The 27,994-nt window shown below is 43.4% G+C and overlaps 1 protein-coding gene across 1 annotated transcript in view; it reads left to right on the forward strand.

Moving 5' to 3' along the window:
- LOC140203179 (arf-GAP with dual PH domain-containing protein 1-like) overlaps window positions 1–27,994 on the forward strand; it is a 211,154-nt gene that overhangs the window by 104,396 nt on the left and 78,764 nt on the right. The window contains exons 3-4 of the mRNA XM_072269091.1: window positions 1,300–1,391; window positions 23,015–23,097. Of these exons, the coding sequence (XP_072125192.1) occupies window positions 1,300–1,391; window positions 23,015–23,097 (175 nt within the window). The remainder of the gene's footprint in view (window positions 1–1,299; window positions 1,392–23,014; window positions 23,098–27,994) is intronic.

The raw sequence follows: 27,994 nt of genomic DNA on the forward strand, positions 1-27,994 counted from the left end.
TTAATCAACTAAACTAAAAGACTTGGGCAAAACTAACAACTTAAAAATGGAAAAGAAGAAAACCTCAGTGTCGACGACTCCATTCCCCTCCAACAACAGTACAGAGAGATAAAACAAGTTTGGAAATGATCAAATTACATCAAATGAAAGTGCTGAATGAATGGCCTCCAAGTTTTTTCAAACTTAATGGGTCATAAACTGCACTTCTAATTTTCTCCAAATTCAAACACGCCATAGTTTGTGAAAACCAATGAAATACCTTAGGAGGGTTAATCTCTTTCCAATTCAACAAAATGGACCTTCTAGCCATTAAAGTAAGAAATGCAATCATCCTTCGTGATGAAGAGGTTAAGTTATTTAAGTCTATCATTGGTAGTCCAAAGATAGCAGTAATTGGATGAGATTGTAAGTCTATATTTAGGACCGTTGAAATAATATCAAAAATATCTTTCCAATATTTCTCCAACAAGGGACATGACCAAAACATGTGGGTTAAAGAAGCTATCTCGGATTGACATGTGTCACATATTGGATTAATATAAGAGTAATAATGAGATAGTTTATCTTCGGACATATGAGCCCTGTGCACTACTTTAAACTGTATCAACCTATGCTTAGCACATACAGAGGATGAATTCACCAACTGAAGAATTTATCTTAAAGACCTAGAATAGTAAAGATTTATTTAGTAAAGAAGTATATCTTAAAGACCTAGAATAGTAAAAATTTTAAGGTTTGGATTTAGATCCCATATTAGTCTGTTTCTGTCACTAGGCATCACAGCCTATATGTATACCACAGCCTATACCTAACACCAGTCCAATAAGTACAGCAAATTTGAAGTCTATTCCCTCAGTGGCAAAATTTGAGAGAATGGTCAAAAAGTTGTGGAGGCAACAGAAGAAATTTCTTAAAACTTCTAGTTGATTATGAAAATATTGGACAAAGCATTTAGAGTTAAAGCTCTTCACCTGGTGGTCCAGAATCATCCAATCAACTCTTTCTATTTCACAGTGTGGAATGAAACTTGGTATGTGGCAAGGCCAATTGGTATGTGGGGTGGAGGCCTTTGGCCGCAGGAGGTCATATGATTCCTCTACGAGTGCATGCAACAAGTATTGACCAATAGAAAACTAAGTCCCATGGGTCAATTCAAAGAGCAAACTGAAAATTATTTCATCTTCTTGATTGTGAGGAAATCAATTTATGGCAGGTCAATAAGTTATTATCTTCAAAAAAACATTTTTTTCTGAATGAAAATTACCAGTTGATTCAAACTCTGCACTTTTTCTCTCTTAGTTTATCACCTCCAATGGGAACAGCATAGCCAAAGCAATATATGAATCAAAGTTGCCGCCATTCTATTACAGACCAACATTTACAGATTGCCAGTAAGTAAGGAATTAATGAATAAACAGTTATGTTTAATTATATTGTTTACATAGCATACGTAGAACATTTCTTCAGGCAATAAATGGTATTTTTTGCTCTTAGTTATGCATTATTAAACTAGGGCTTGTCTGCCTTGTTAGATGGATGTTGATATTGGTTTATTATTGTCACATGTTTAAAGTCCAAAGAAAATTTATTATCAAAGTTCATATACTTTGCCTTTCTTCCAGATAACACCATGGTACTTTGTATGGTGGTGCTAGAAAGTTTGTGAACCCTGTAGAATTTTCCCTTTTTCTGCATAAATATGACCTAAAATGTGATCAGATCTTCATGTAGGTCATCAAGCTAGATATAGAGAACCCTATTTTTAAAAAAAACACAAAAACATTATACCTGTTCATTTATTTATTGAGAAAAATGATCCAATATTACAGGTATTTGTTGGAAAATGTATGTACCTTTCAGTAAGTGGTGTGACCCCCCCGCCCACCCCGTACAGCAACAAATTCAACCAAACGTTTCTAGTAACTGTTGATCAGTCCTGCACATTGACTTGGAGGTATTTTAGACCATTCCTCCTTACAAAACTGCTTCAAATCTGGGCTGTTGGTGGGCTTCCTTGCATGAACTGCTTGCTTCAGGTCCTTCCACAACATTTCTATAGGATTAAGGTCAGTACTTTGACTCAGCCATTCCAAAACATGAGTTTTTTTCTTTTTAAACCATTCTGTTATTAATTTACTCTTGTCTTTCGGGTCATTGTCATGTTGGATTATCCAACTTCTATTAAGGTTCAGGTGATGGACTGCTACCCTGACACTCTCCTGTAAAATGTCTTGATGCAATTTTGAACTTATTGTTCCCTCAATGATTACAAGCTGTCCAGGTCCTGAGGCAGCAAAGCAGCCCCGAACCATGATGCTCCTTCCACCATGCTTCACAGTAGGGATAAGGTTTTGGTGTTGGTGTGCAGTGCCTTTTTTCATCCAAACATAGCAATGTGCATTTCTGCCAAAAAGTTCAACTTTTGTCCCATCTGTCTACAGAACATTGTCCCAGAAGTGTTGTAGAACATCCAGGTGGTCTTTTGCAAACTTGAGACGTGCAGCAGTGCTTGTTTTTTTTTTGAGAGCAGTGGTTTCCTCCGTAGTGTCCATCCGTGAACACCATTCTTATTCAGTCTTTTCCTTACAGTGGACACATGAACAGAAACTTCAGCAAGTTCTAGAGATTTCTGCAGGTCTTTTACTGTTACCCTTTGGTTCTTTAACACCTCCTTCAGCATTGCGTGTTGTGCTCTTGGTGTGATCTTTGTAGGTCACCCACTCCAAGGGAGAGTAGCAACCGTACTGAATTTCCTCCATTTGTAGACAATTTCTCTTACTGTAGACTGCTGAACACTGAGGCCTTTAGAAATGCTTTTGTAGCCTTTTACAGCTTCATGCATCCCTACAATTCTTCTTACAAGGTCCTCAGAAAGTTGTTTTGATCGATGCATTGTGCACAAAAACAGATCTTTCTTGAGAAGATCAGGCTGTGTCAGTAACCTGGCTTTGTGAGTCTTTTTCATAGAACAGGGCACCTTTACGACCCACACCTCCAGTCTCATTCCGTTGATTGGAACACCTGGCTCCAAATAGGTTTTGTAGAAGGCAGTACCCCAGAGATTCACATACTTTTTCCAACAATAGTTGTAATATTGGATCCTTTTTCTCAATAAATAAATGAACAAGTATAATGTTTTTGTTTTATTTAATTAATTGAGTTTTCTTTATCTAGTTTTGGGACTTGCACGAAGATCTGATCTCATTTTACATCATACTTATGCAAAAATAGAGAAAGTTCCAGAGCATTCACAAACTTTCTAGCACTACTGTATGCCACCAAATACAACCCTGAGATTCATTTTCTTGTAGGCATACTCAATAAATCCATAATTGAATAATAACCCTAATAGAATCAATGAAAGTGCACCATCTGGGCGTTGAATAAGTGTGCATAAGACAAACTGTGCAAATACGAAACAAAAGAAATAATAATAATAAATAAATAAGCATTAGATATCAAGAATATGAGATGGAGAGTCCTTGAAAGTGAGTACATAGATTGTGGGAACATTTCAGTGAAGGGACAAGTGAAGTTGAATGAAATTATCCCCTTTGGTTCAAGAGCTTGATGGTTGAGGGGTAATAAATGTTTCTGAAGCTGCTGGTGTGAGTCCTGAGGCTCCTGTACCTTCTTCCTGATGGCAGCAGCAAAGATACAGTGAAAAGCTGTTCATGTAGATCTAATCATTACATCGAGCATTGAGGTAGAACAAGGTAAAAACTAACAAAGCAGTATTAAGTGCAAAAGCTGCAGAGAAAGTGCACCTGTGCATCTTTTCTGAAGCTTTCACATCCTTCCTGTAATGAGGAGACCAGAACTGAACTGAACTTTCCATGTGTGGTCTAACCAGGTTTTTACTAGAGCTGCAACATCAATATAGGTTTATACATATTGGATATTACGAAGGAAGTTTGGTGGAATGTGGAGACAGGTGTAGGTGAAGCTGTTGATCTGTGTGACCTTATCCTTGTTCTGGCAATGTGAGAGAAGTGTGTGAAAAAGATTAAATCCAGTCAAAAAGTCTCTATCAACTACCGTAGAGGGAAGAGGAAGACGAGAGGTTCTTGTATGGAAAGATTCATTGTCAGACCAGATGTAAAGGAGATGGAGAAACAGGTGGAATGGAGTCTCTGCAGGAAGCAAGGTAGAAGTCTAGTCAAGTTATGGGGTTAGTGTAGGAAGGCAGTGCTGAGGTAAGTAATAGAACATAGAATAGTACAGCACAGTACAAGCCCTTCGGCCCACAATGTTGTGCCAACCCTCAAACCCTGCCTCCCATATAACCCCCCACCTTAAATTCCTCCATATACTTGTCTAGTAGTCTCTTAAACTAATCTCTAGTGCATCTGCCTTCACCACTGACTCAGGCAGTGCATTCCATGCACCAACCACTCTCTGAGTGAAAAACCTTACTCTAATATCCCCCTTGAACTTCCCACCCCTTACCTTAAAGCCATGTCCTCTTGTATTGAGCAGTGGTGCCCTGGGGAAGAGGCGCTGGCTGTCCACTCTATCTATTCCTCTTATTATCTTGTCCACCTCTATCATGTCTCCTGTCATCCTCCTTCTCTCCAAAGAGTAAAGCCCTAGCTCTCTTAATCTCTGATCATAATGCATACTCTCTAAACCAGGCAGCATCCTGGTATATCTCCTCTGTACCCTTTCCAATGCTTCCACATCTTTCCTATAGTGAGGCAACCAGAACTGGACACAGTACTCCAAGTGTGGCCTAACCAGAGTTTTATAGAGCTGCATCATTACATCGCGACTCTTAAATTCTATCCCTCGACTTATGAAAGCTAACACCCCATAAGCTTTCTTAACTACCCTATATACCTGTGAGGCAACTTTCAGGGATCTGTGGACATGTACCCCCAGATCTCTCTGCTCCTTCACACTACCAAGTATCCTGCCATTTACTTTGTACTCTGCCTTGGAGTTTGTCCTTCCAAAGTGTACCACCTCACACTTCTCCGGGTTGAACTCCATCTGCCACTTATCAGCCCACTTCTGCATCCTATCAATGTCTCTCTGCAATCTTCGACAATCCTCTACACTATCTACAACACCACCAACCTTTGTGTCGTCTGCAAACTTGCCAACCCACCCTTCTACCCCCACATCCAGGTCATTAATAAAAATAAGGAAAAGTAGAGGTCCCAGAAACGACTGAACACCTATGCTCTGTCCGCCAGAGAAAGCAGGATCTCCCAGTGGCCACACATTTTAATTCCACATCCCATTCCCATTCTGACATGTCTATCCACAACCTCCTCTACTGTAAAGATGAAGCCACACACAGGTTGGAGGAACAGCACCTTATATTCCGTCTGGATAGCCTCCAACCTGATGGCATGAACATCGACTTCTCTAACTTCTGCTAATGTCTCACCTCCCCCTCGTACCCCATCCGTTATTTATTTATATACACACATTCTTTCTCTCTCTCTCCTTTTTCTCCGTCTGTCCCTCTCACTATACCCCTTGCCCATCCTCTGGGTTCCCCACCCTTTTCTTTCTCCCTGAGCCTCCTGTCCCATGATCCTCTCATATCCCTTTTGCCAATCACCTGTCCAGCTCTTGACTCCATCCCTCCCCCTCCTGTCTTCTCCTATCATTTTAGATCTCCCCCTCCCCCTCCCACTTTCAAATCTCTTACTAGCTCTTCTTTCAGTTAGTTCTGACGAAGGGTCTCAGCCCGAAACGTCAACTGTACCTCTTCCTAGAGATGCTGCCTGGCCTGCTGCATTCACCAGCAACTTTGATGTGTGTTGCTTGAATTTCCAGCATCTGCAGAATTCCTCGTGTTTGTGTTATTTTCAACAATTGTTAGAGTAGGTGATTTTATCTTTCTACATATTTTTACATTGTACATCAACGATTTGGATTATGGAATAGATCGCTTTGTGGCTAAGTTTGTTGATGATACGAAGATAGGTGGAGGGGCCGGTAGTGCTGAGGAAACAGAGAGTCTGCAGAGAGACTTGGATAGATTGAAAGAATGGGCAAAGAAGTGGCAAATGAAATACAATGTTGGAAAGTGTATGGTTATGCACTTTGGCAGAAGAAATAAATGGGCAGACTATTATTCAAATGAGGAGAGAATTCAAAGTTCTGAGATGCAATGGGACTTGGGAGTCCTCGTACAGGATACCCTTAAGGTTAACCTCCAGGTTGAGTCAGTAGTGAAGAAGGCGAATGCAATGTTGGCATTCATTTCCAGAGGAATAGAGTATAGGAGCAGGGATGTGATGTTGAGGTTCTATAAGGTACTGGTGAGACCTCACTTGGAGTACTGGGGGCAGTTTTGGTCTCCTTATTTAAGAAAGGATGTGCTGATGTTAGAGAGGGTACAGAGATGATTCACTGGAATGATTCTGGGAATGAGAGGGTTAACATATGAGGAACATTTGTCCGCTCTTGGACTGTATTCCTTGGAGTTTAGAAGAATGAGGAGAGACCTCATAGAAACATTTCGAATGTTGAAAGGCATGGACAGAGTGGATGTGGCAAAGTTGTTTCCCATGATGGGGGAGTCTGGTACGAGAGGGCATGACTTAAGGATTGAAGGGCGCCCATTCAGAACAGAGATGCGAAGAAATTTTTTTAGCCAGAGGGTGGTGGATCTATGGAATTTGTTGCCACGGGTGGCAGTGGAGGCCAAGTCATTGGGTGTATTTAAGGCAGAGATTGATAGGTACCTGAGTAGCCAGGCATCAAAGGTTATGGTGAGAAGGCAGGGGAGTGGGACTAAATGGGAGAATGGATCAGCTCATGATGGAATGGCTGACTTCTGCTCCTTTGTCTTATGGTCTTATGGTCTTACATTACCTGGGACTCCGATATTGTAAAAGGAATAGATGAGATAGAGTTTGTCAAATGTCTTTAGGAAAGTTTCCTAAAGGAGAACAATAGTACAATGGTCTCTGTTTTATTATTTCGCACATTACTGCACTTTGGAAACTGAGATCCTTCAATGCAGATGTTGCATTGAAGACTAAATAAACTCATAAAGACTGGATCCATCCATGGCTACAATCCGGACTCTTTTGAGTTAGTGATGGAGAGGAGGTCTCTAATCAAACTGTTATCTGTTATGGACAATCTGGCACAACCTCACCATGACCTACTAAATAAGCAACGAAGCACCCTTTCGAACGGACTCAATCAGCTCTGCTGTCACAAGGATCGTTACAGAAAATCTTCCCTTCCAAATGCAATAAGCACATACAACAGTTCATCTTGGTGTGATAGGAGAACACACATCATAGTACATCATAGTCTCTGCTTTATTATTTTGTACATTTTATAGCACAGTATTGCACATTGGTGAATTATTGTGTATATTATTATTCTGTACTTTATTATTAGTTAATATTATATTTATTTTTAAATGTTGCTGCTGTAATGAAATAATTTTCCACTCAGGATCATTACAGTACTTATTGTTATTAATAATCAGTACATAAAATTCCCAGCGAGAGAGTCTGCAATACTTGAGTTGCTATTAGGGAATGAAGCAGGGCAGGTGACAGAAGTTTGTGTAGCTGAACACTTTGCATCTAGTGATCACAATGTCATTGCTTCAAAGTAAACATGCAAAAAGATAGGTCTGATCCACAGGTTGAGATTCTACATTGGAGAAAGGCCAAATTTGATAGTGTCAGAGAGGATCTGGCAAGTGTGAATTGGGACAGGCTGTTTTCTGGTAAAGGTGGACTTGGTAAGTGGGAGGCCTTCAAACCTGAAATTCTGAGAGTGCAAAGCTTGTAAGTGCCTGTCAGAATAAAAGGAAAAGAAAACAGGTGTGCAGAACCTTGGTTTTCAAGAGATATTGAGGCCCTGGTTAAGAAAAAAAAGGGGTGCATAGCAGGTATGGGCAAGTAGGGACAAATAAGGTGCTTATAGAATATAGGAAATGCAAAAGGAAGAGATCGGGAAGCCTAAAAAAAAGCATAAAGTAGCACTAACAGATTAGGTGAAGGAGAAGCCTAAGAGATTCTACAGATATGTTAAGAGCAAAAGGATTGCAAGAGACAAAATTAGTCCTCTGGAGAATCAGAATGGTAATCCATGTGTGGAGCCAAAAGGGATAGGGGAGATCTTAATTTTTTTTTTGCAGCTGTAGGTGGACACAGAGTCTATGAAAGTGAGGCAAAGTGGCATCAACTTCATGGACCCTGTACAGGTTACAGAGGAGGAGGTGTTCACAGTTCTGAGGCAAATTAGGGTGGATAAATCCCCAGGGCCTGACAAGGTGTTCCCTCAGGTCTTGCAGGAGACTAGTGCAGAAATTGCCAGGACCTTAGCAGAGATATTTAAATCACCCTTAGTGACAGATGAAGTGCCAGAGGGTTAGAGGTTAGCCAATGTTGTTCCACTGTTTAAGAAAGCAGTAGTAGTAGTCATACTTTATTGATCCCGAGGGAAATTGTTTTTTGTTACAGTTGCACCATAAATAATTAAATAGTAATAAAACCATAAATAATTAAATAGTAATATGTAAATTATGCCAGGAAATAAGTTCAGGACCAGCCTATTGGCTCAGGGTGTCTGACCCTCCAAGGAAGGAGTTGTAAAGTTTGATGGCCACAGGCAGGAATGACTTCCTATGACGCTCAGTGTTGCATCTCGGTGGAATGAGTCTCTGGTTGAATGTACTCCTGTGCCCAACCAGTACATTATGTAGTGGTTGGGAGACATTGTCCAAGATGGCATGCAACTTGGACAGCATCTAAAAATAAACCAGGAAGTTATAGGCTGGTGAGCCTGACGTCAGTAGTGGGAAAATTATTGAAAGGCGTTCTATGTGAATGGATAAGTAAGTATTTGGATAGACATGGACTGATTAAGGATAGTCATCATTGCTTCATGCATGATAGGTCATGTCTAATCAATCTTACAGCGTTGTTTAAGGAAGTTACCAAGAAAGTGGATGAAGACAAGGCAGTGGATATTTTCTGCATGGACTTCAGCAAGGCATTTTACAAGGTCCTGCATGGGAGGCTGGTCAGGAAGGCTCAGTCACTTGGCATTCAAGATGAGGTAGTAAATTGGATTAGACATTGTCTTTGTGGGAGAAGCCAGAAAGTGGTAGTAGATGGTTTGCAGTGGGATTTGGACCAGCTGGAAAAATGGGCTGACAAATGGCAGATGGACTTTAATGCAGACAAGTACAAGGTGTTGCATTTTGGCAGAGCCAACCAGGATGGGTCTTGCACGGTGAACAGCAAGGCACTGAGGAGTGCGGTAGAACAAAAGGACCTGGGAATACAGGCCCATAATTCATTGAATGTGGCACCAAGGGTAGATAGGATCGTAAAGAAAACTTCTGGCATGTTGGCTTTCATAAATCAAAGTATTGAGTACAGAAGATGGGACATTTTGTTGAGGTTGTATAAGACATCAGTGATGCTTAACTTGGGGTATTGTGTGCAGTTTTGGTCACCTACCTATGGGAAAGATGTAAATAAGGTTGAAAGAATTCAGAGAGAATTTACAAGGATGTTGCCAGGCCTGGAGAACTTGAGTTGTAAGGAATAATTAAATACATTAGGACATTATTCCCTGGAATATAGACGTTTGGGAGGAGATTTGATAGAGGTATACAACATTATGTGTGGTATAAATATGGTAAATGCAAGTAGGCCTTTTTCCACGGAGTTTGGGTGGGACTACGACCAGTGGTCATGGGTTAAGGGTGAAAGGTGAAAATTTTAAGGGGAATATGAGGGGAAATTTCTCCACCCAGTTGGTAGTGAGAGTGTGGAACAAGCTGGCAGCACAAGTGATGCATACAAGCTTAATTTTAAAGTTCAAAAGGAATTTGGATAGATACATGGATGGTAGGGCTGTGGAGGGCACTTCTGGTATGGACTAGATGGGCTGAAGGATTTGTTACTTTTCTATGACTCTAATTGCAAATCACAAGAGGCTCTACTATGGGAAAATACCCGAGGACAGTTCTCGGAAACGTTGCCAAACTAAATTTGTTACTGATGTCTGGGAAAGTGATGGAAAGCTTGGCTGAAAGACCAGTGTTTTGGAAAACATCCTGAAGGAGGAGAGTGATGCAGAGAGGGTTCGGGGTGGAATAAGGCTTGAGAAGTATGCATGGCCTCCAAGGGTAAAGCACTTTCAGTCAGGGTTTTGCCACACGCCAGGTTTGAATGAGCCCTCTAATGAGAGAGAGAGGCTTCCGGATCAGGTTTATGATCACAGACAGAGTGTGTATCATGAAAATTCGTTGTCTTGCGGCAGCAGTACACTGCAAATTATAAAAGTTTACTGCAAGATTCAAGGAAAAAAAATAAATCATGCAGCTGAGGAATAGTGGGGTAGTGTTCGCGGGTTTGTGGACTGTTCAGAAGTCCGATGGCAGAGAGGAAGAAGCTGTCCCTCAAGCGTTGCATGTGTGCTTTCAGGCTCCTGTACCTCCTCCCTGATGGTGATACTGAGACTTCAAAATTTCCCACCATCGAGGGCTTCACAGGCCCAAGCCTCCCCACCAATAGATAGACAATAACTTGTCAAAGAGATACAATGACAATTTGGATGGACCCAGTGAGATAGTCAGTACATACCGGCTGTGTGGTGAAAAAGGCACAACAGCACCTCTTTTACCTCAGACGGTTGAAGAAGTTTGGAGTGGGCCCCCAAATCCTAAGAACTTTCTACAGGGGCACAATTGAGAGCATCTGGACTGGCTGTATCGCTCTCTGGTATGGGAACTGTACTTCCCTCAATCGCAGGACTCCGCAGAGAGTGGTGCGGACAGCCCAGCGCATCTGTCGATGTGAACTTCCCACTATTCAGGATATTTACAGAGGCAGGTGTGTAACAAGGGCCCGAAGGATCATTGGGGACCCGAGTCACCCCAAACTCAAACTGTTCCAGCTGCTACCATCTGGGGAAGGGTACCACAGCATAAAAGCCAGGACCAACAGGCTCCAGGACAGCTTCTTCCACCAGGCCATCAGACTGATTAATTCATGCTGATACAATTGTATTTCTATGTTATATTGACTGTCCTGTTGTAATACTATTTATTGCAAATTACTATAAATTGCACATTTAGTTGGAGACGTAACGTAAAGATTTTTACTCCTCCTATATGTGAAGGACGTAAGTTATAAAGTCAATTCAATTCAAACCCATACCCTGTTTTCTCACCCAGTTGGATGCTTGAGAACCCAAGGCATTATTTTGAAGAAGGTGAAGGCCAGTCTCCCTGGTAACCTGGCCAATGAAAGGGTAGCCTACCCCCTTGACAAGCGTTCCTTTAGAAAATGGGCTCATTATCTAGTCTGCTTTTTCCAGGATGTTGCTGTGCACAATTTAGCTGCTCTAGTTCCTTCAGTACATCTGTGGCTAAATTTCAAAAACCATTTCACTGTGTGCATGAGGCCTTGGGATGTTCTCACGCACCGTACTGATGTGAGATCTTCTTTGGACATGGGCAGAGAAACCAGTGCATGCCGTTAAAAATCACTTTGTTAACTGTGTGGAGAGCTTGTGTGTGGAGGCCAAGATGTATTTCAGTTGTAGCATGTTTATTTAATTATTTGAAACGTGTAGTCATCCATATGAAATGCTTTATCTTGTGTTAAAGCATTTCCTGACAGGAATTGTCCAGCGAGGCCTGTTAAATTGAATGGGGCCAGACATGGGTGCTCTGTGATACACCATCTGTGTCTGATTAGCACGGGGGTTGGATTTCTACAGCATACACAACTGCTGCAAGACCCTGGCAGGACTGTTGAAAGAGGAAATGGTGCAGGATTGTTTATTGCCCGTTGTTCTCAGGGACCGGTCATGATTTCATAGTATTAATGCGAAGCTGATGTTTTTGACCAACAGTGACTCAACGTATTGTGTATGGCGCTTTCAACCAGCTTAGCTTCGCCGGGCATGACTGTTTACTATACAAACTTAACACTGAAATCTGTTCTCTTCAGAAATACAGTACTCTGCAAAGTCTTAGGCACATTTAAACTGTGTATATATTGCTAGGGTGACCAAGAGTTTTGCACAGTACTGTATTTTCAATGTGGAGCAGAGAGTGAGATTTTAAATCTGGTGGGAGCAAAGGATGTTGGGACTGGAGGGGTGGAGGGGTGGAGTGCTGCAGGAAGGATGTGGGACAGGTGGCAGAGAAGGAGTGCCAGTGGTGGAGTGGTGTGGGAGCAGGCACACCCAGCCCTGAGACACCAGGCAAGGTCATTTGATGCCAAACAATTGATTTATTGATCATTACAGAATGTCTCTCTGGTGCTTCCCTCTCCTTCCCATCTCCCTTCCCCTTTTCCCAACCATGATAGGGTCTCGGCCTGAAACGTCGACTGCACCTCTTCCTAGAGATGCTGCCTGGTCTGCTGCGTTCACCAGCAAATTTGATGTGTGTTGCTTGAATTTCCAGCATCTGCAGAATTCCTGTTGTTTCCCCTCTCCCTGCTCCCTTCCCACTCTCAGTCCACAATGGAGACCCATATCAGAACCAGGTTTTATCATCATGTCATGAAAGTTGTTTTTTTGTGGCAGCAGTACATTGCAATACATAAAATTACTACAGTACTGTACAAAAGTCTTAAGCACCCTTTTGCTTTTGATAGTAAGATATCCGAAGACAGTTCCTGGGAATGTCGCCAAGCTAAATTTGATACTGATCCACTTATGGAAATGTCAGGGAAAATGACCCAACGTTTGTCTGCAAGAATTTTAGTAAATATCTTAACGGAAGAAAGAAATGCAGAGAGGGTTTGGAACAGAGTAAATCCCTAGACAACAGGAAATGATGAACAAGCCATATTTGAATGAGCCCTCTAGTGAGAGAAGTTTCAAAGTAAATTTTATTAATAATGTTCATATATGTCACTACACACAACCCTGAGATTCATTTTCCTGTGGGCATACTCAGCAAATCTACAGAACAGTAACTATAAAGGGATAAATGGAAGATCAACCAGAGTGCAGAAGACAACAAACTGTGCAATTGCAAATATAAATAAATAGCAATAAATAATGAGAACATGAGATAAAGTGTTCTTAAAGTGAGATCATTGTTTTTTATTCAAGATCCTGCTCCTGAGGGGAGCTGCTCTTGAACCTGGTGGTGAAAGTCCTGGGGCTCTTGTACCTTCTATCTGATGGCAGCAGTGAGAAGAGAGCATGACCTGGGTGGTGGGGATCTCTGATGATGGATGCTGCTTTCCTACGACAGCATTTCACACGTATGTGTTCAATGGAACTTTCCCTATGATGGACTGGGCTAAATTGACTAGTTTTTTTGTCGGATTTTCTGTTGAAAGGCATTGGTGTTTCCATACCAAGCTGAGATGCAGCCAGTCAATACAATCTCCACCACAGATCTATAGGAGTTTCTCAAAGTCAGAATAAGGTTTATTATCACTGACATACAGTATTTCATAAAATTTATTTACTATAAGTTAAAATAAAAATAGATCAATTGTACAAAAGAGAATAGTGAGATAGTGTTGATGCGTTCATCGGCCATTCGGAAACGTGGTGACTGAGGGGAAGAAGCTGTTACTAAAATGCTGAGCGTGTCTTCAGGCTCCTGTGCTTTTTGATAGGCACTTCCATGCAGTTGGGTGATGCAGCTGTCCATTTGCAAGAAGTCCTTTTTTCTGTAGTGGCTTTTATAGTGGTTCTTGCTCCCAGCATATCGATGCAGCTATAAAGAAGGCAAGACAGCAGCCATGTTTCATTAGGAGTTTGAAGAGAGACTCCTAATGCACACACTTAGTGATTCAGAAAGAGCTGAATCCTGAAAGCACACACTCGATGATTCAGGGACAGCTTCTTCCCCTCTGTCATCCGATTCCGAAATGAACATTGAACCCGTCAACACTGCCGCACTGCTTTTTATATCACTTCTGTTTTGCACTATTTTTAATTTAACTATTTAACATACATATATATACTTACTGTAATTGACATTGATTTTTTTTCTCTATATTATCATGTCTTGCATTGTACTGCTGCCACAATGTCAACAAATTTCACGATATGTGCCGGAGAAATTAAATCTGATTTTGAACTCCTTTTCAGTAAAAGGTTTGAAGCATCTTAGTTAACCCCTCACGGATCCCAGTGCTTCCAGCTTTTCACTCTGTCACCTGCAAAAACATTTATGCAGAAATTAGATATAAAAATGGGGAAACCTGAAAATGGACAGTAGGTTTACCTATGTCCAGAGAGAGGGAGAGAAGGAGGCCCACCTCTCATTGCTACCATCAGTCAAAGGCAAATCAAAACAAATTTATCATCAAAGTATGCATATGCCACCATATACAAGATTGAACAACACACTCAAAATGCTGGAGGAGCTCAGCAGGCCAGGCAGCATCTATGGAAAAAAGTACAGTCGACGTTTCGGGCTGAAACCGTTCAGCAGGACTGGAGAAAAAAAACTGAGGAGTTAATTTAAAAGATTGGGGGTGGTGAGAGGAACCCTGGAGGGGAGGGATGAAGTGAAGAGCTGGGAAGTTGATTGGTGAGATGGGGTGAGCTGGGAAGTTGATTGTTGAGATGGGTTGAGCTGGAAAGTTGATTGATGAGATGGGATGAGCTGGGAAGTTGATTGATGAGATGAGGTGAGCTGGGAAGTTGACTGGTGAGATAGGGTGAGCTGGGAAGTTGATTGAGATGGGGTGAGCTGGGAAGGTAATTGATGAGGTGAGGTGAACTGGGAAGTTGATTGATGAGATGGGGTGAGCTGGGAAGTTGATTGATGAGATGAGGTGAACTAGGAAGTTGATTGATGAGATGGTGTGAGCTGGGAAGGTAATTGATGAGATGAGGTGAACTGGGAAGTTGATTGATGAGATGGGATGAACTGGGAAGTTGATGAGATGGCGTGAGCTGGGAAGTGGATTGGTGAGATGGGGTGAGCTGGGAAGTTAAATGATGAGATAGGGTGAGCTGGGAAGTTGATTGAGATAGGGTGAGCTGGGAAGTTGATTGAGATGGGGTGAGCTGGGAAGTTGATTGAGATGGGGTGAGCTGGGAAGTTGATTGTTGAGATAGGTTGAGCTGGAAAGTTGATTGATGAGATGGGATGAGCTGGGAAGTTGATTGATGAGATGAGGTGAGCTGGGAAGTTGACTGGTGAGATAGGGTGAACTGGGAAGTTGATTGAGATGGGGTGAGCTGGGAAGGTAATTGATGAGGTGAGGTGAACTGGGAAGTTGATTGATGAGATGGGGTGAGCTGGGAAGTTGATTGATGAGATGAGGTGAACTAGGAAGTTGATTGATGAGATGGTGTGAGCTGGGAAGGTAATTGATGAGATGAGGTGAACTGGGAAGTTGATTGACGAGATAGGATGAACTGGGAAGTTGATGAGATGGGGTGAGCTGGGGAATTGATTGATGAGATTGGGTGAGCTGGGAAGTTGATTGATGAGATGGGGTGAGCTGGGAAGTTGATTGATGAGATGGGGTGAGCTGGGAAGTTGATGAGATGGGGTGAACTGGGAAGTTGATTTGTGAGATGAGGTGAGCTGGGAAGTTGATTGATGAGATGAGGTGAACTGGGAAGTTGACTGGTGAGATAGGATGAGCTGGGAAGGTAATTGATGAGGTGAGGTGAACTGGGAAGTTGATTGATGAGATTGGGTGAGCTGGGAAGTTGATTGATGAGATGGGGTGAGCTGGGAAGTTGATGAGATGGGGTGAGCTGGGGAGTTGATTGATGAGATGAGGTGAACTGGGAAGTTGATTGATGAGATGTGATGAACTGGGAAGTTGATGAGATGGGGTGAACTGGGAAGTTGATTTGTGAGGTGAGGTGAACTGGGAAGTTGATGAGATGGTGTGAACTGGGAAGTTGATTGATGAGATGGGGTGAGCTGGGAAGTTGATTGATGAGATGAGGTGAACTGGGAAGTTGATGAGATGGGGTGAGCTGGGAAGGTAATTGATGAGATGAAGTGAGCTGGGAAGTTGATTGGTGAGATGAGGTGAACTGGGAAGGTAATTGATGAGATGGGGTGAGCTGGGAAGTTGATGAGATGGGGTGAACTGGGAAGTTGATTTGTGAGATGAGGTGAGCTGGGAAGTTGATTGATGAGATGAGGTGAACTGGGAAGTTGACTGGTGAGATAGGGTGAGCTGGGAAGGTAATTGATGAGGTGAGGTGACCTGGGAAGTTGATTGATGAGATGGGATGAACTGGGAAGTTGATGAGATGGGGTGATCTGGGGAGTTGATTGATGAGATGAGGTGAGCAGGGAAGTTGATTAAGATGGGGTGAGCTGGGAAGTTGATTAAGATGGGGTGAGCTGGGAAGTTGAATGGTGAAATATGGTGAGCTGGGAAGGTAATTGATGAGATGAGGTGGACTGGGAAGTTGATTGAAGAGATGTGATGAACTGGGAAGTTGATGAGATGGGATGAGCTGGGAAGTTAAATGATGCGATTGGGTGAGCTGGGAAGTTGATTGAGATGGGGTGAGCTGGGAAGTTGATTGGTGAGATGGGGTGAGCTGGGAAGTTGATTGATGAGATGAGGTGAACTGGGAAGTTGATTGATGAGATGGGGTGATGGGGTGAACTGGGAAGTTGATTGATGTGATGGGGTGATGGGGTGAACTGGGAAGTTAATTGAGGTGAACTGGGAATTTGATGAGATGGGGTGAGCTGGGAAGTTGATTGATGAGATGAGGTGAACTGGGAAATTGATGAGACGGGGTGAGTTGGGAAGGCTAATTGATGAGATGAGGTGAACTGGGAAGTTGATTGATGAGATGGGATGAACTGGGAAGTTGATTTGTGAGGTGAGGCAAACTGGGAAGTTGATGAGATGGGATGAGCTGGGAAGTTAAATGATGAGATTGGGTGAGCTGGGAAGTTGATTGAGATGGGGAGAGCTGGAAAGTTGATTGGTGAGATGGGGTGAGCTGGGAAGTTGATTGATGAGATGGGGTGAGCTGGGAAGGTAATTGATGAGATGAGGTGGACTGGGAAGTTGATTGATGAGATCTGATGAACTGGGACGTTGATGAGATGGGATGAGCTGGGAAGTTAAATGATGAGATTGGGTGAGCTGCGAAGTTGATTGAGATGGGGTGAGCTGGGAAGTTGATTGGTGAGTTGGAGTGAGCTGGGAAGTTGATTGATGAGATGAGGTGAACTGGGAAGTTGATTGATGAGATGGGGTGATGGGGTGAACTGGGAAGTTAATTGAGGTGAACTGGGAAGTTGATGAGATGGGGTGAGTTGGGAAGGCTAATTTGTGAGATGAGGTGAGCTGGGAAGTTGACTGGTGAGATGGGGTGAGCTGGGGAAGGTAATTGATGAGGTGAGGTGAACTGGGAAGTTGATTGATGAGAGGGGTGATGGGGTGAACTGGGAAGTTAATTGAGGTGAACTGGGAAATTGAGATGGGGTGAGCTGGGAAGTTGATTTGTGAGATGGGGTGAGCTGGGACATTGATGAGATGGCGTGAGCTGGGAGGTTGATTGGTGAGATGGGGTGAGCTGGGAAGTTGATTGATGAGATGGGATGAACTGGGAAGTTGATTGGTGAGATGAGGTGAGCTGGGGAGTTGATTGATGAGATGGTGTGAGCTGGGAAGGTAATTGATGAGATGAGGTGAACTGGGAAGTTGATTGATGAGGTGGGATGAACTGGGAAGTTGATGAGATAGGGTGAGCTGGGAAGTGGATTGGTGAGATGGGGTGAGCTGGGAAGTTAAAAGATAACATAGAGTGAGCTGGGAAGTTGATTGAGATGGGGTGAGCTGGGAAGTTGATTGAGATGGGGTGAGCTGGGAAGTTGAGATGAGGTGAGCTGGGAAGTTGATTGGTGAGGTGGGGTGAGCTGGGAAGTTGATTGATGAGATGGGGTGAGCTGGGAAGTTGATTGATGAGATGAGGTGAACTGAGAAGTTGATGAGATGGGGTGAGCTGGGAAATTGATTGGTGAGATGAGGTGAGCTGGGAAGTTGAGATGGGGTGAGCTGGGAAGTTGATTGATGAGATGGGGTGAGCTGGGAAGTTTTTGAGATGGGGTGAACTGGGAAGTTGATTTGTGATATGAGGTGAGCTGGGAAGTTGATTGGTGAGATAGAGTGAGCTGGGAAGGTAATTGATGAGGTGAGGTGAACTGGGAAGTTGATTGATGAGATGGGATGAACTGGGAAGTTGATGAGATGGCGTGAGCTGGGAAGTGGATTGGTGAGATGGGGTGAGCTGGGAAGTTAAATGATGAGATAGGGTGAGCTGGGAAATTGATTGAGATGGGGTGAGCTGGGAAGTTGATGAGATGAGGTGAGCTGGGAAGTTGATTGATGAGATGGAATGAGCTGGGAAGGTAATTGATGAGATGAGGTGAACTGGGAAGTTGATTGATGAGATGGGATGAACTGGGAAGTTGATGAGATGGGGTGAGCTGAGGAGTTGATTGATGAGATGAGGTGAGCTGGGAAGTTGATTGATGAGATGGGGTGAGCTGGGAAGTTGATGAGATGGGGTGAGCTGGGAAGTTGATTGGTGAGATGGGGTGAGCTGGGAAGTTGATGAGATGGGGTGAACTGGGAAGTTGATTTGTGAGATGAGGTGAGCTGGGAAGTTGATTGATGAGATGAGGTGAACTGGAAAGTTGACTGGTGAGATAGGATGAGCTGGGAAGGTAATTGATGAGGTGAGGTGAACTGGGAAGTTGATTGATGAGATGGGGTGAGCTGGGAAGTTGATTGATGAGGGGATGAACTGGGAAGTTGATGAGATGGGGTGAGCTGGGGATTTGATTGATGAGATGAGGTGAACTGGGAAGTTGATTGATGAGATGGGATGAACTGGGAAGTTGATGAGATGGGGTGAACTGGGAAGTTAATTGAGGTGAACTGGGAAGTTGATGAGATGGGGTGAACTGGGAAGTTGATGAGATGTGGTGAGCTGGGAAGGTAATTGATGAGATGAGGTGAACTGGGAAGTTGATTGATGAGATGGGATGAACTGGGAAGTTGATGAGATGGGGTGAACTGGGAAGTTAATTGAGGTGAACTGGGAAGTTGATTGATGAGATGGGATGAACTGGGAAGTTGATGAGGTGAGGTGGGGAGTTGATTGATGAGATGAGGTGAGCTGGGAAGTTAAATGATGAGATGGGTGAGCTGGGAAGTGGATTGGTGAGATGGGTGAGCTGGGAAGTGGATTGGTGAGATGGGTGAGCTGGGAAGTTGATGAGATGAGGTGAGCTGGGAAGTGGATTGGTGAGATGGGTGAGCTGGGAAGTGGATTGGTGAGATGAGGTGAGCTGGGAAGTTGATTGATGAGATGGGATGAACTGGGAAGTTGATGAGATGGGGTGAGCTGGGAAGTGGATTGGTGAGATGGGGTGAGCTGGGAAGTTGATTGATGAGATGGGTGAGCTGGGAAGTGGATTGGTGAGATGAGGTGAGCTGGGAAGTTGATTGATGAGATGGGATGAACTGGGAAGTTGATGAGATGGGTGAGCTGGGAAGTGGATTGGTGAGATGAGGTGAGCTGGGAAGTTGATTGATGAGATGGGATGAACTGGGAAGTTGATGAGATGGGGTGAACTGGGAAGTTGATTGATGAGATGGGGTGAGCTGGGAAGTTGATGAGGTGAGGTGGGGAGTTGATTGATGAGATGAGGTGAGCTGGGAAGTTAAATGATGAGATGGGTGAGCTGGGAAGTGGATTGGTGAGATGGGTGAGCTGGGAAGTGGATTGGTGAGATGGGTGAGCTGGGAAGTTGATGAGATGGGTGAGCTGGGAAGTGGATTGGTGAGATGAGGTGAGCTGGGAAGTTGATTGATGAGATGGGGTGAGCTGGGAAGTGGATTGGGGAGATGAGGTTTCACCTTTCACCTGGTGGTTCTCTCTCCCCTCCCCCACCTTTTAAACCTACTCCTCAGCATTTTTTCTCCATTCCTGCAAAGGGTTTTGGCCTGAAACTTTGCCTGTACTTTTTTTCCATTGCTTCTGCCTGGCCTGCTGAGTTCCTCCAGCGTTTTGTGTGTGTTGCTCGGATTTCCAGCATCTGCAGATTTCCTCTTGTATGTGGTTTGATATATAAGATTGAGATTCATTTGCAGGCATTTACGGGAAAGTAGTGAAATGTAGTAGATTTCATGAAAAAATTGTACATAAACAAAGACTGACAAACAACCAGGGAGGGGAACAGGAGATTGAAGCATTTTAGGAGCAGCTTTTTCCCTCTGCCATCAGAGAGTAAGTGTGATGACTGCAGGGAAATGAGGAGAGGGGGAATGGATTTGATGGGCTTGTTCCCTTGTTAATTAGCATCATCCACTGAGTGGTTTGGCTTCCTTATGAATAATGCAGGAAATAGTGTTACAAGTCGTGCAGGAGATGTCTGATCCAGTTCCAGGCACTATGCAGTCTGGTTTCTAGACTACCCAGTGCAAGTGACTAAATTCACTTGCGCTGAAAATAAACAGAATCAGGTTTACTCTTTATTTTACTTTATTTATTGACTTTATTTAGAGATACAACACGGAACGGACCCTTTCAGCCCACTGAGCAGCACCACCTAGCGACCCACCTATTTAATCGTAGCCTAATTGAGGGCAATTTAAAATGACCAATTAACCTACTAGCCCATACATTTTTGGGACCTGGGAGGAAACCGTAGCGCCCAGAGGAAACACACACGATCACTGGGAGAACGTGCAAACTCCTTACAGACAGCGCCGGAATTGAACTCTGAACTCCAACGCCCTGAGCTGTAATAGCGTTGTGGTAACCGCTACGCCACCGTGACTCCCCGAAATATATTTATATCGCTTTTTCAAACCAAGGAAGCATTTTAAAGTTAAAATAACCAACTCTTCAGACCAGGGGTTCCCAACCTGGGGTCTGTGGACCCCTTATTTAATGGCATTGGTCCATGGTATAAAAAGGTTGGGAACCTCTTCTCTAGACCGATTCTCTTTAGCGCCAGACACTGATTTTGAGTCTATTATTTGTGCAACCCAATTGATTGGTTTGAAAGATTCTGCTGCCTGTGAGGACAGGGGTCTTGTGTACTGCCTGCTGTGGGTCTGTGAATGACGGAGGGGAATGGAAGGCTGGGGGAACAGAATCTCGCGTGCGTCCCACTGGGAATGAGGATGGGAGAAGGTGGGGTGGGGGGGGGTGGAGGGACATACGTTGTGAAATTTGTTGTTTTGAGGCAGCAGTACAGTACAATACATAAATTACAAAAAGAACTATATATATAAAATATAAATCAGTAGTGAATAAAAGAAAGCAAAAATAGTGAGGTAGTGTTCGAGGGTTCATTGTTGGTTCAGAAATCAGTTGGCAGAGGGGAAGATGATGTTCCAAAATAGTACTTACACAGAGCATCATGGTTTGAAAGCCATTGACTAACTGAGTGCCAATAATGTTGAATAAAGAGATTTGAAGATTAACTTTGTCACATAGACACAAAACATATGATGAAATGCCTCAGAATAGAGGGACATCCATTTCAAATGGAGATGAGGAGGAATTTCTTTAGCCAGAGGGTGGTGAATCTATGGAATTCATTGCTGCAGATGGCTGTGGAGGCCAAGTCATTGGGTATGTTTAAAGCAGAAGGTGATAGATTCTTGATTAGTAAGGTTACGAGAAGTAGGCAGGAGAATGGGGTTGAGAGGGATAATTAATCAGCCATGACAGAATGGCTGAGAAGACACGATGGGCCAAATGGCCTAATTCTTCTCCTATTGTCTTGTGACCTTCTGATATATCATGTTCAGTAGTCCTTCCCTCCTACTTAGACCTCCATTTCTCTGGCATTCATTTGCCTGTTTAATTGTTTCTTAAATGCCCCTAGTGTATCTGCCTCTAGCACCACCCCTAGCGGAGTGCTCCACACACCCAGCACTCACTGTGTGAAAAGAAAACTTGCCTCTGACATGAAAGTTACAAAGTACATCAAGAAAATTTCAATGGCAAGCCATGTAATACAGCCACTGGTGAGACTGGGTCGACAATTGCATTTGTGTCCCAGTGTTTACATTTTAAAATTTTCTTTTATACAGGAAATCTTACTTGTAAATATCAATGCAAAAATTTTAGAACACAGAACACTACAGGCCCTTCAGCCCACAATGTTGTGCAAACCTATAGAAGCCAACTCTACGATCAGTTCCATGCAGTTCGTAACCCTGAATACTACTTACATCCAAATGCCCATCTAAAAGTCTCCTAAATGTACCGTTTGCATCAGCCTCTACCACCAAACCAACAGTGCATTCCAAGTACTTCCCACATTTTGCATTAAAAAAATACCTTGCTCCAACATATCCCGTAAACATATCTCCTCTTACTTTAAACAGATGACCTCTGGTATTGGTCATTGCCACCCTGAGGGGAAAAAGTGATTGGCTGTCCACTCTACCTAAACCTCTTAACATCTTGTACCACTCTGTCAAGCCACCCCTCATCCTCCTTCACTCCAAAGAGAAAAGTCCCAACTCGCTCATAAGATACACTCTCTAATCCAGAATACCCTGTCACCACCGAGATCTCATCACTTGGACAGCCAGGTGTTTACTGTTTAAAAACATGAACACGAGGAATTCTGCAGATGCTGGAAATTCAAGCAACGCACATCAAAGTTGCTGGTGAACGCAGCAGGCCAGGCAGCATCTCTAGGAAGAGGTACAGTCGACATTTCGGGCCGAGACCCTTCATCCTGACAAAGGGTCTCGGCCTGAAACGTCGACTGTACCTCTTCCTAAAGATGCTGCCTGGCCTGCTGCGTTCACCAGCAACTTTGATGTGTGTTGTTTACTGTTTAACTCTATTACACACTACATACACTTTCACCTATATTTTATTAACTTATTTATGGTAATATTTTGTTTTGTGATATATGTTTTGTAGGTGCACAGTGATCTGGGGAAACGTTTCATTTGGTTATATATTTGTACAGTCAGATGACTTTAAATTAAAACTTGAATATTCCTTGTGGGATTTTCTAAATTTCCCTCTGTTTTCTCCCTCCCAGAGTGCTTCGGGAACAGTGGATTCGCGCCAAATATGAGAGAAAGGAGTTCATCTACATTGATAAACAAGAGCCTTACTCTGCAGGTAGGAAGGATTCTTGACACTCTTGAGAGAAACGGGTTGCACAAAAGGCCGGAGACGCAAGAGACTGCTGGAATCTGGAGATGGAGAAACACGCAAAGCTCAGGAGGAGCTCAGCAAGTCACTTTACGGGCAGCATAGTGATGTAGCTTTTAGCAGCGCCAGTGATCTGGGTTCAGTTCCTGTCATTGCCTGTAAGGAGCCCGTGTGTTCTCCCCTCTGCATGCTCCAGTTCCCTCTCACGTTGCAAAGACGTACAGGTTACGGTTAGTAAGCTGTGGGCATGCTGTGTTGGCGCCAGAAGAGTGCTGACACTTGTGACTATTCCCCAGCACAACTCTTAGACTGTGTTGGTCGTTGACAAAAGTGATGCATTTCACTCAATGTTTCGATGCACACGTGACAAGCCAAAGCTAATCTTTCTAAGGTCTCCAACGTCTATGGGGAGGAAATGGATAGTCGACGTTCCTGGTTTGGACTTTTCAGCCTGCCCTATGTGTCCAGCTTTGTTGTACCCCAGACCGGCACTGTTTGTTTCCAGCTCATACCAGAAGTGAAGGGTCTTGGTCCGAAATGTCGAGATGTCCGTTCCCCTCTACAGACGCTGCCTGGCCCATTGAGTTCATCTGACTGCCTTATGTGTTGCTCAGATTCCCACATCTGCTGTCTTGTGTGTCTCTAATCTGTTGAATGGACTCTGTGGAGCCAGCAGCATCTGTGGGGTTGGGGTGGGGGGAAGGGAAGTGTTGATAGAACATAGAACATGGAACAGTACAGGTACAGGCCCTTCAGCCCACAATGTTGTGCTGAACCAAATAAATCCAATGATAAAACTAAACTGTTCCCTTACACCTACACAATGTCTGTATCCCTCCATTTCCCGCACATTCATCTGCCTACCTAAATGTCACTTAAAAGTCCCTAATCTATCTGCCTTTAATGTCTCAAGCCCTTCGATATATTGGTCTCAGTACTGGTTTTAGACCAGAAAAACCATCAGTTCCTTTACCTCAACAGATGCTGCTCGACCTACTGAGTTCCTTCAGCAGGTTGTGTGTTACAGTGAAAGCCTGTCTGATTACTAGCCCATCCGCTGCTTTGCATTTGCTGTCTCCTCCATTGACTGGGCTGTAGAGAACGGCTGCTGCGTCATCTCACATTGGCAGTCACGGCCACAAGTTACTGCAGATCCCTTGAACTGAGAAGGGTGCGAGTGTAATCAGGAGTTAATCTCTTTGCTGTGGGTCTGCAGAGGAGTGAGGGGCAGAATTGCATCCTCTAAGGAGTTCTGGGAAGCAGATGTTTTTCTTTATGATCTGATAGCTTCATGGTCACTATTATTGTTACATTCATTTATGTAACTGAATGAACAGGACAGCTGGTAAAGTGGGATTAGAGCAGTTCTCTATGGATCATGCCATTTTGGTCCTAGACTTAACAACCAAGCAATTTTTATATTACTGTTCAATCATACTCAGTACTTATGAAGTGGCCACTGAGTGAGCATTTGTTCAAAGTTCAACGTAATTTTATTATCAAGTGCTTATATGTCAACATAAACAACCCTGAGATTTATTTTCTTATGGGCATACTCAATAAATCCATGATAGAATAATAACCTTAACAGAATCAATGACAGACCGCACTAACTTGGGCAACTGTGCAAACACAAAAAGAAAGAAATAATAATAAGAAAATAAGCAATAAATATTGAGAACATGAACTGAAGAGACCTCGACATGAGTCCTCAGGTTGTGGGAACATTTCAGTGACGGGGCAAATGAAGTTGAGTGAGGTTATCCCCTTTGGTTTTTGAGCCTGATGGTTGAGGGGTAGTAATTACAAATGCTTTCAAATTACTGGTTTTTCAACTGAAACTACGAGCCTTCTTCCAACCCTCCCCCACCTTCTTCCTTCAGTCCTGACGAAAGGTTCCGGCCTGAAACGTCGACTCATCGTTTCCACTGATGCTGCCCGACCTGCTGAGTTCCTCCAGCGTGTTGTGAGGGGTAATAATTGTTCCTGAACCTGGTGGTGAGGGTCCTGAGGCTGCTGGAGCCCATCAGCTTCGAGTTTTCATGTGTTGTGCATTCAGCGATGCTTCTCCACCTACCATTGTTGTAACGTGTGGTTATTTGAGTTACTGTCACCTTCCTGTCAGCTTGAACCAGTCTGACCATTCTCCTCTGACCTCTCTCATTAACAAAGTGTTCTCACCCACAGAACTGCAACTCACTGGATGTTTTTTTCTCGTTTTGTTTTTTGCACCATTCTCCGTAAACTCTGGAAACTGTTGTGTGTGGAAAATCCCAGGAGATCAGCAGTTTCTGAGATACTCGAACCACCTTGTCTGCCACCAACAATCATTCCACAGTCAAAGTCACTTAGAACACATTTCTTCCCCATTCTGATGTTTGGTCCAAACAGCAACTGAACCTCTTGACCATGTCTGTATGGTTTTATGAATTGTATTGGCGTCACATGACTGGTTGATTAGACATTTGTGTTAACGAGCAGGTATACCAAATGAAGTGCCCACTGAGTGTATGCATACTTTCATAATAACTGGTTAATTTTTTAATTACTGTGAGATCATGTGCAATATATAGTTCACAGCTGTTGTGTTAAGTGCTAGATCTTGTGGAATTATCACTGGCATCCTTTAGAAGTTTGACAAGGTGCAGAATGATTAACTGGTTTATCTTTTGAGATTAATTTGCATTTGAGGAAATTTCTTCAAAAGTAGCTGTGTAATAAATTGTAAATTAGGACAGAGGATTTTCGTTTGGCTGTTGAAAATTCCTTTGCTAATATTATTCTGCAAGCTCTATTGAAACTTTGATCTGCAGAAACTTGCACAAGAGGGCTCATTTGAAGGAACATATTAGTGATGAGGAAACATTGAATAAGCCAGAGTGGGGCAGCATGGCGGTTAGCGCAGTCGCTTTACAGCACCGGCGGTCACTGAGTGGGGTTCAATTCCCGCTCAGTATGTTCTCCCCCTGACAGTGTACGTTTCCTCCCACATTCCAAAGACATACGGACATGGGTTAGTAAGTTGTGGGCATGCTATGTTGCCGCTGAAAGCACGGGGACTCTTGCAGGCTGCCCTCAGCGCATCGCAAGCGATGATGAAAACAACACATTTCACTGTATGTCTCGATGTACACGTGACAAATTAATCTTTAAACAAGCTTCTGAAGGCTAAATAAATTCCTCCTCATCCCTTTCCTAAAAGGATGTCATTCTATTGAGGCTGTGCTCTTCTGTTCTGGACTTGCCCACTATTGGAAACATCCACCGCATATCCACTCTACCTAGGTCTTTCAATATTCGTTAGGTTTGAGTGAAACAGACCACTGTGGAGGCCAAGCCACTGGGTATATTAAAGCAGAGGTTGACAGGTTCTTGATTAGTAGGGGCATCAAAGGTTACAGAGAAACGGCAGGAGAATGGGATTGAGAGGGATAATAAATCAGCCATGATGGAATGGTTGAGCAGATTCAATGGGCCAAATGGCCTAATTCTGCTCCTTTGACTCTATGGTCATATACAAAATTGTCCTTCCAAGATACATAAACATAGAACATAGAAATCTGCAGCAAATTACAGGCCCTCTGGCCCACAAGGTTGTGCCGACCATGTAACCTACTCTAGAAACTGCCCAAAATTTCCCTAACTCATAGCCCTCCACATACCTATCTAAGAGTATCTTAAAACACCCTATTGTGTCTGCCTCTACCACCATCGCTGGCAATGCATTGCACGCACTCACCACTCTCTGTGTGAAAAACTTACCTCTGACATCCCCCTTGTACCTATTTCCAAGCACCTTAAGACTATGCCCGTCGTGTTAGCCATTTCAGCCCTGGGAAAAGGCCTCTGGCTAACCACGTGGTCAATGTCTTTATTCATCTTCTACACCTCTATCAGGTCACCTCTCCTCCTCCCGTTGCTCCAAGGTTCACTCAACCTATTCTCATAAGGCGCACTCTCCAATCCAGGCAATGTTCTTGTAAATCTCCCCTGCACTCTCTCTATAGTTTCCACATCCTTCCTGTAGTGAGGTGTCCAGAACTGAGCGCAGTTCTCCAAGTGGGATCTAACTAACTGGGGTAATATGAAAGAGGAAGTGGTTGAGACACTGGTTGGGTTTAAATTCAGTGGTGTGGAGCTATTGGAGAAGTTGGCTGAACTTGAAGTCACTGGGACTGGATGGGATACCTCCCAAGACTGAGGAAATTGCGGGAGGAAATTGTGGCCACTGATCAATGCTCATTAGGAATAGGGAATGGTGTCAGAGGACAGAGAGGAACAGATGTTACTGCTTTGTTCAAAAGAATGGGAGTATGAGTAAAGCCACCAGTTACACACCAGTCATTTTCAACTCCATGGTGAGGAAAAAGCTTCAAAAACATATGAGTCAGAACTGGTAGTCATATGCCAAAAAATGGAATTAATTAAGGCAGGCCAGCATATATTATTGCGAGTAGAAGCTCTTTAGAGAGAGAATTGATAATGCTTATGATCATATGGTACAGAGGCTCCCAGGGTTACGTGAGACCTGACTTACAGAATTCTGACTTTGTGCAAATTCTCCCATACATTTTTCAAGATTGTAGTTCAAGTAGTGTAGTGGTAAGCACAGCAGTTTATAGTACAGGTGACCAGAGTTCAGTTCCCACCGCTGCCTGTACAGAATTAGTAAGCTCTCCCTGTGATCGTGTGGGTTTCCTCCAGTTGGTAGGTCTGTTGTGCCCCAGGTGTAGTTCAAGGGTTGCAAAGGTACATTTAGTGTCAGAGAAATGTATACAATGTACATCCTGAAATGCTTTTTCTTTGCAGCCATCCACGAAAACAAAGGAGTGCCTCAAAGAATGAACGACAGTTAGATTGAGGA

Source organism: Mobula birostris, chromosome 9 (genome assembly GCF_030028105.1).
Source record: "Mobula birostris isolate sMobBir1 chromosome 9, sMobBir1.hap1, whole genome shotgun sequence".
NCBI lineage: Eukaryota > Metazoa > Chordata > Chondrichthyes > Myliobatiformes > Myliobatidae > Mobula > Mobula birostris.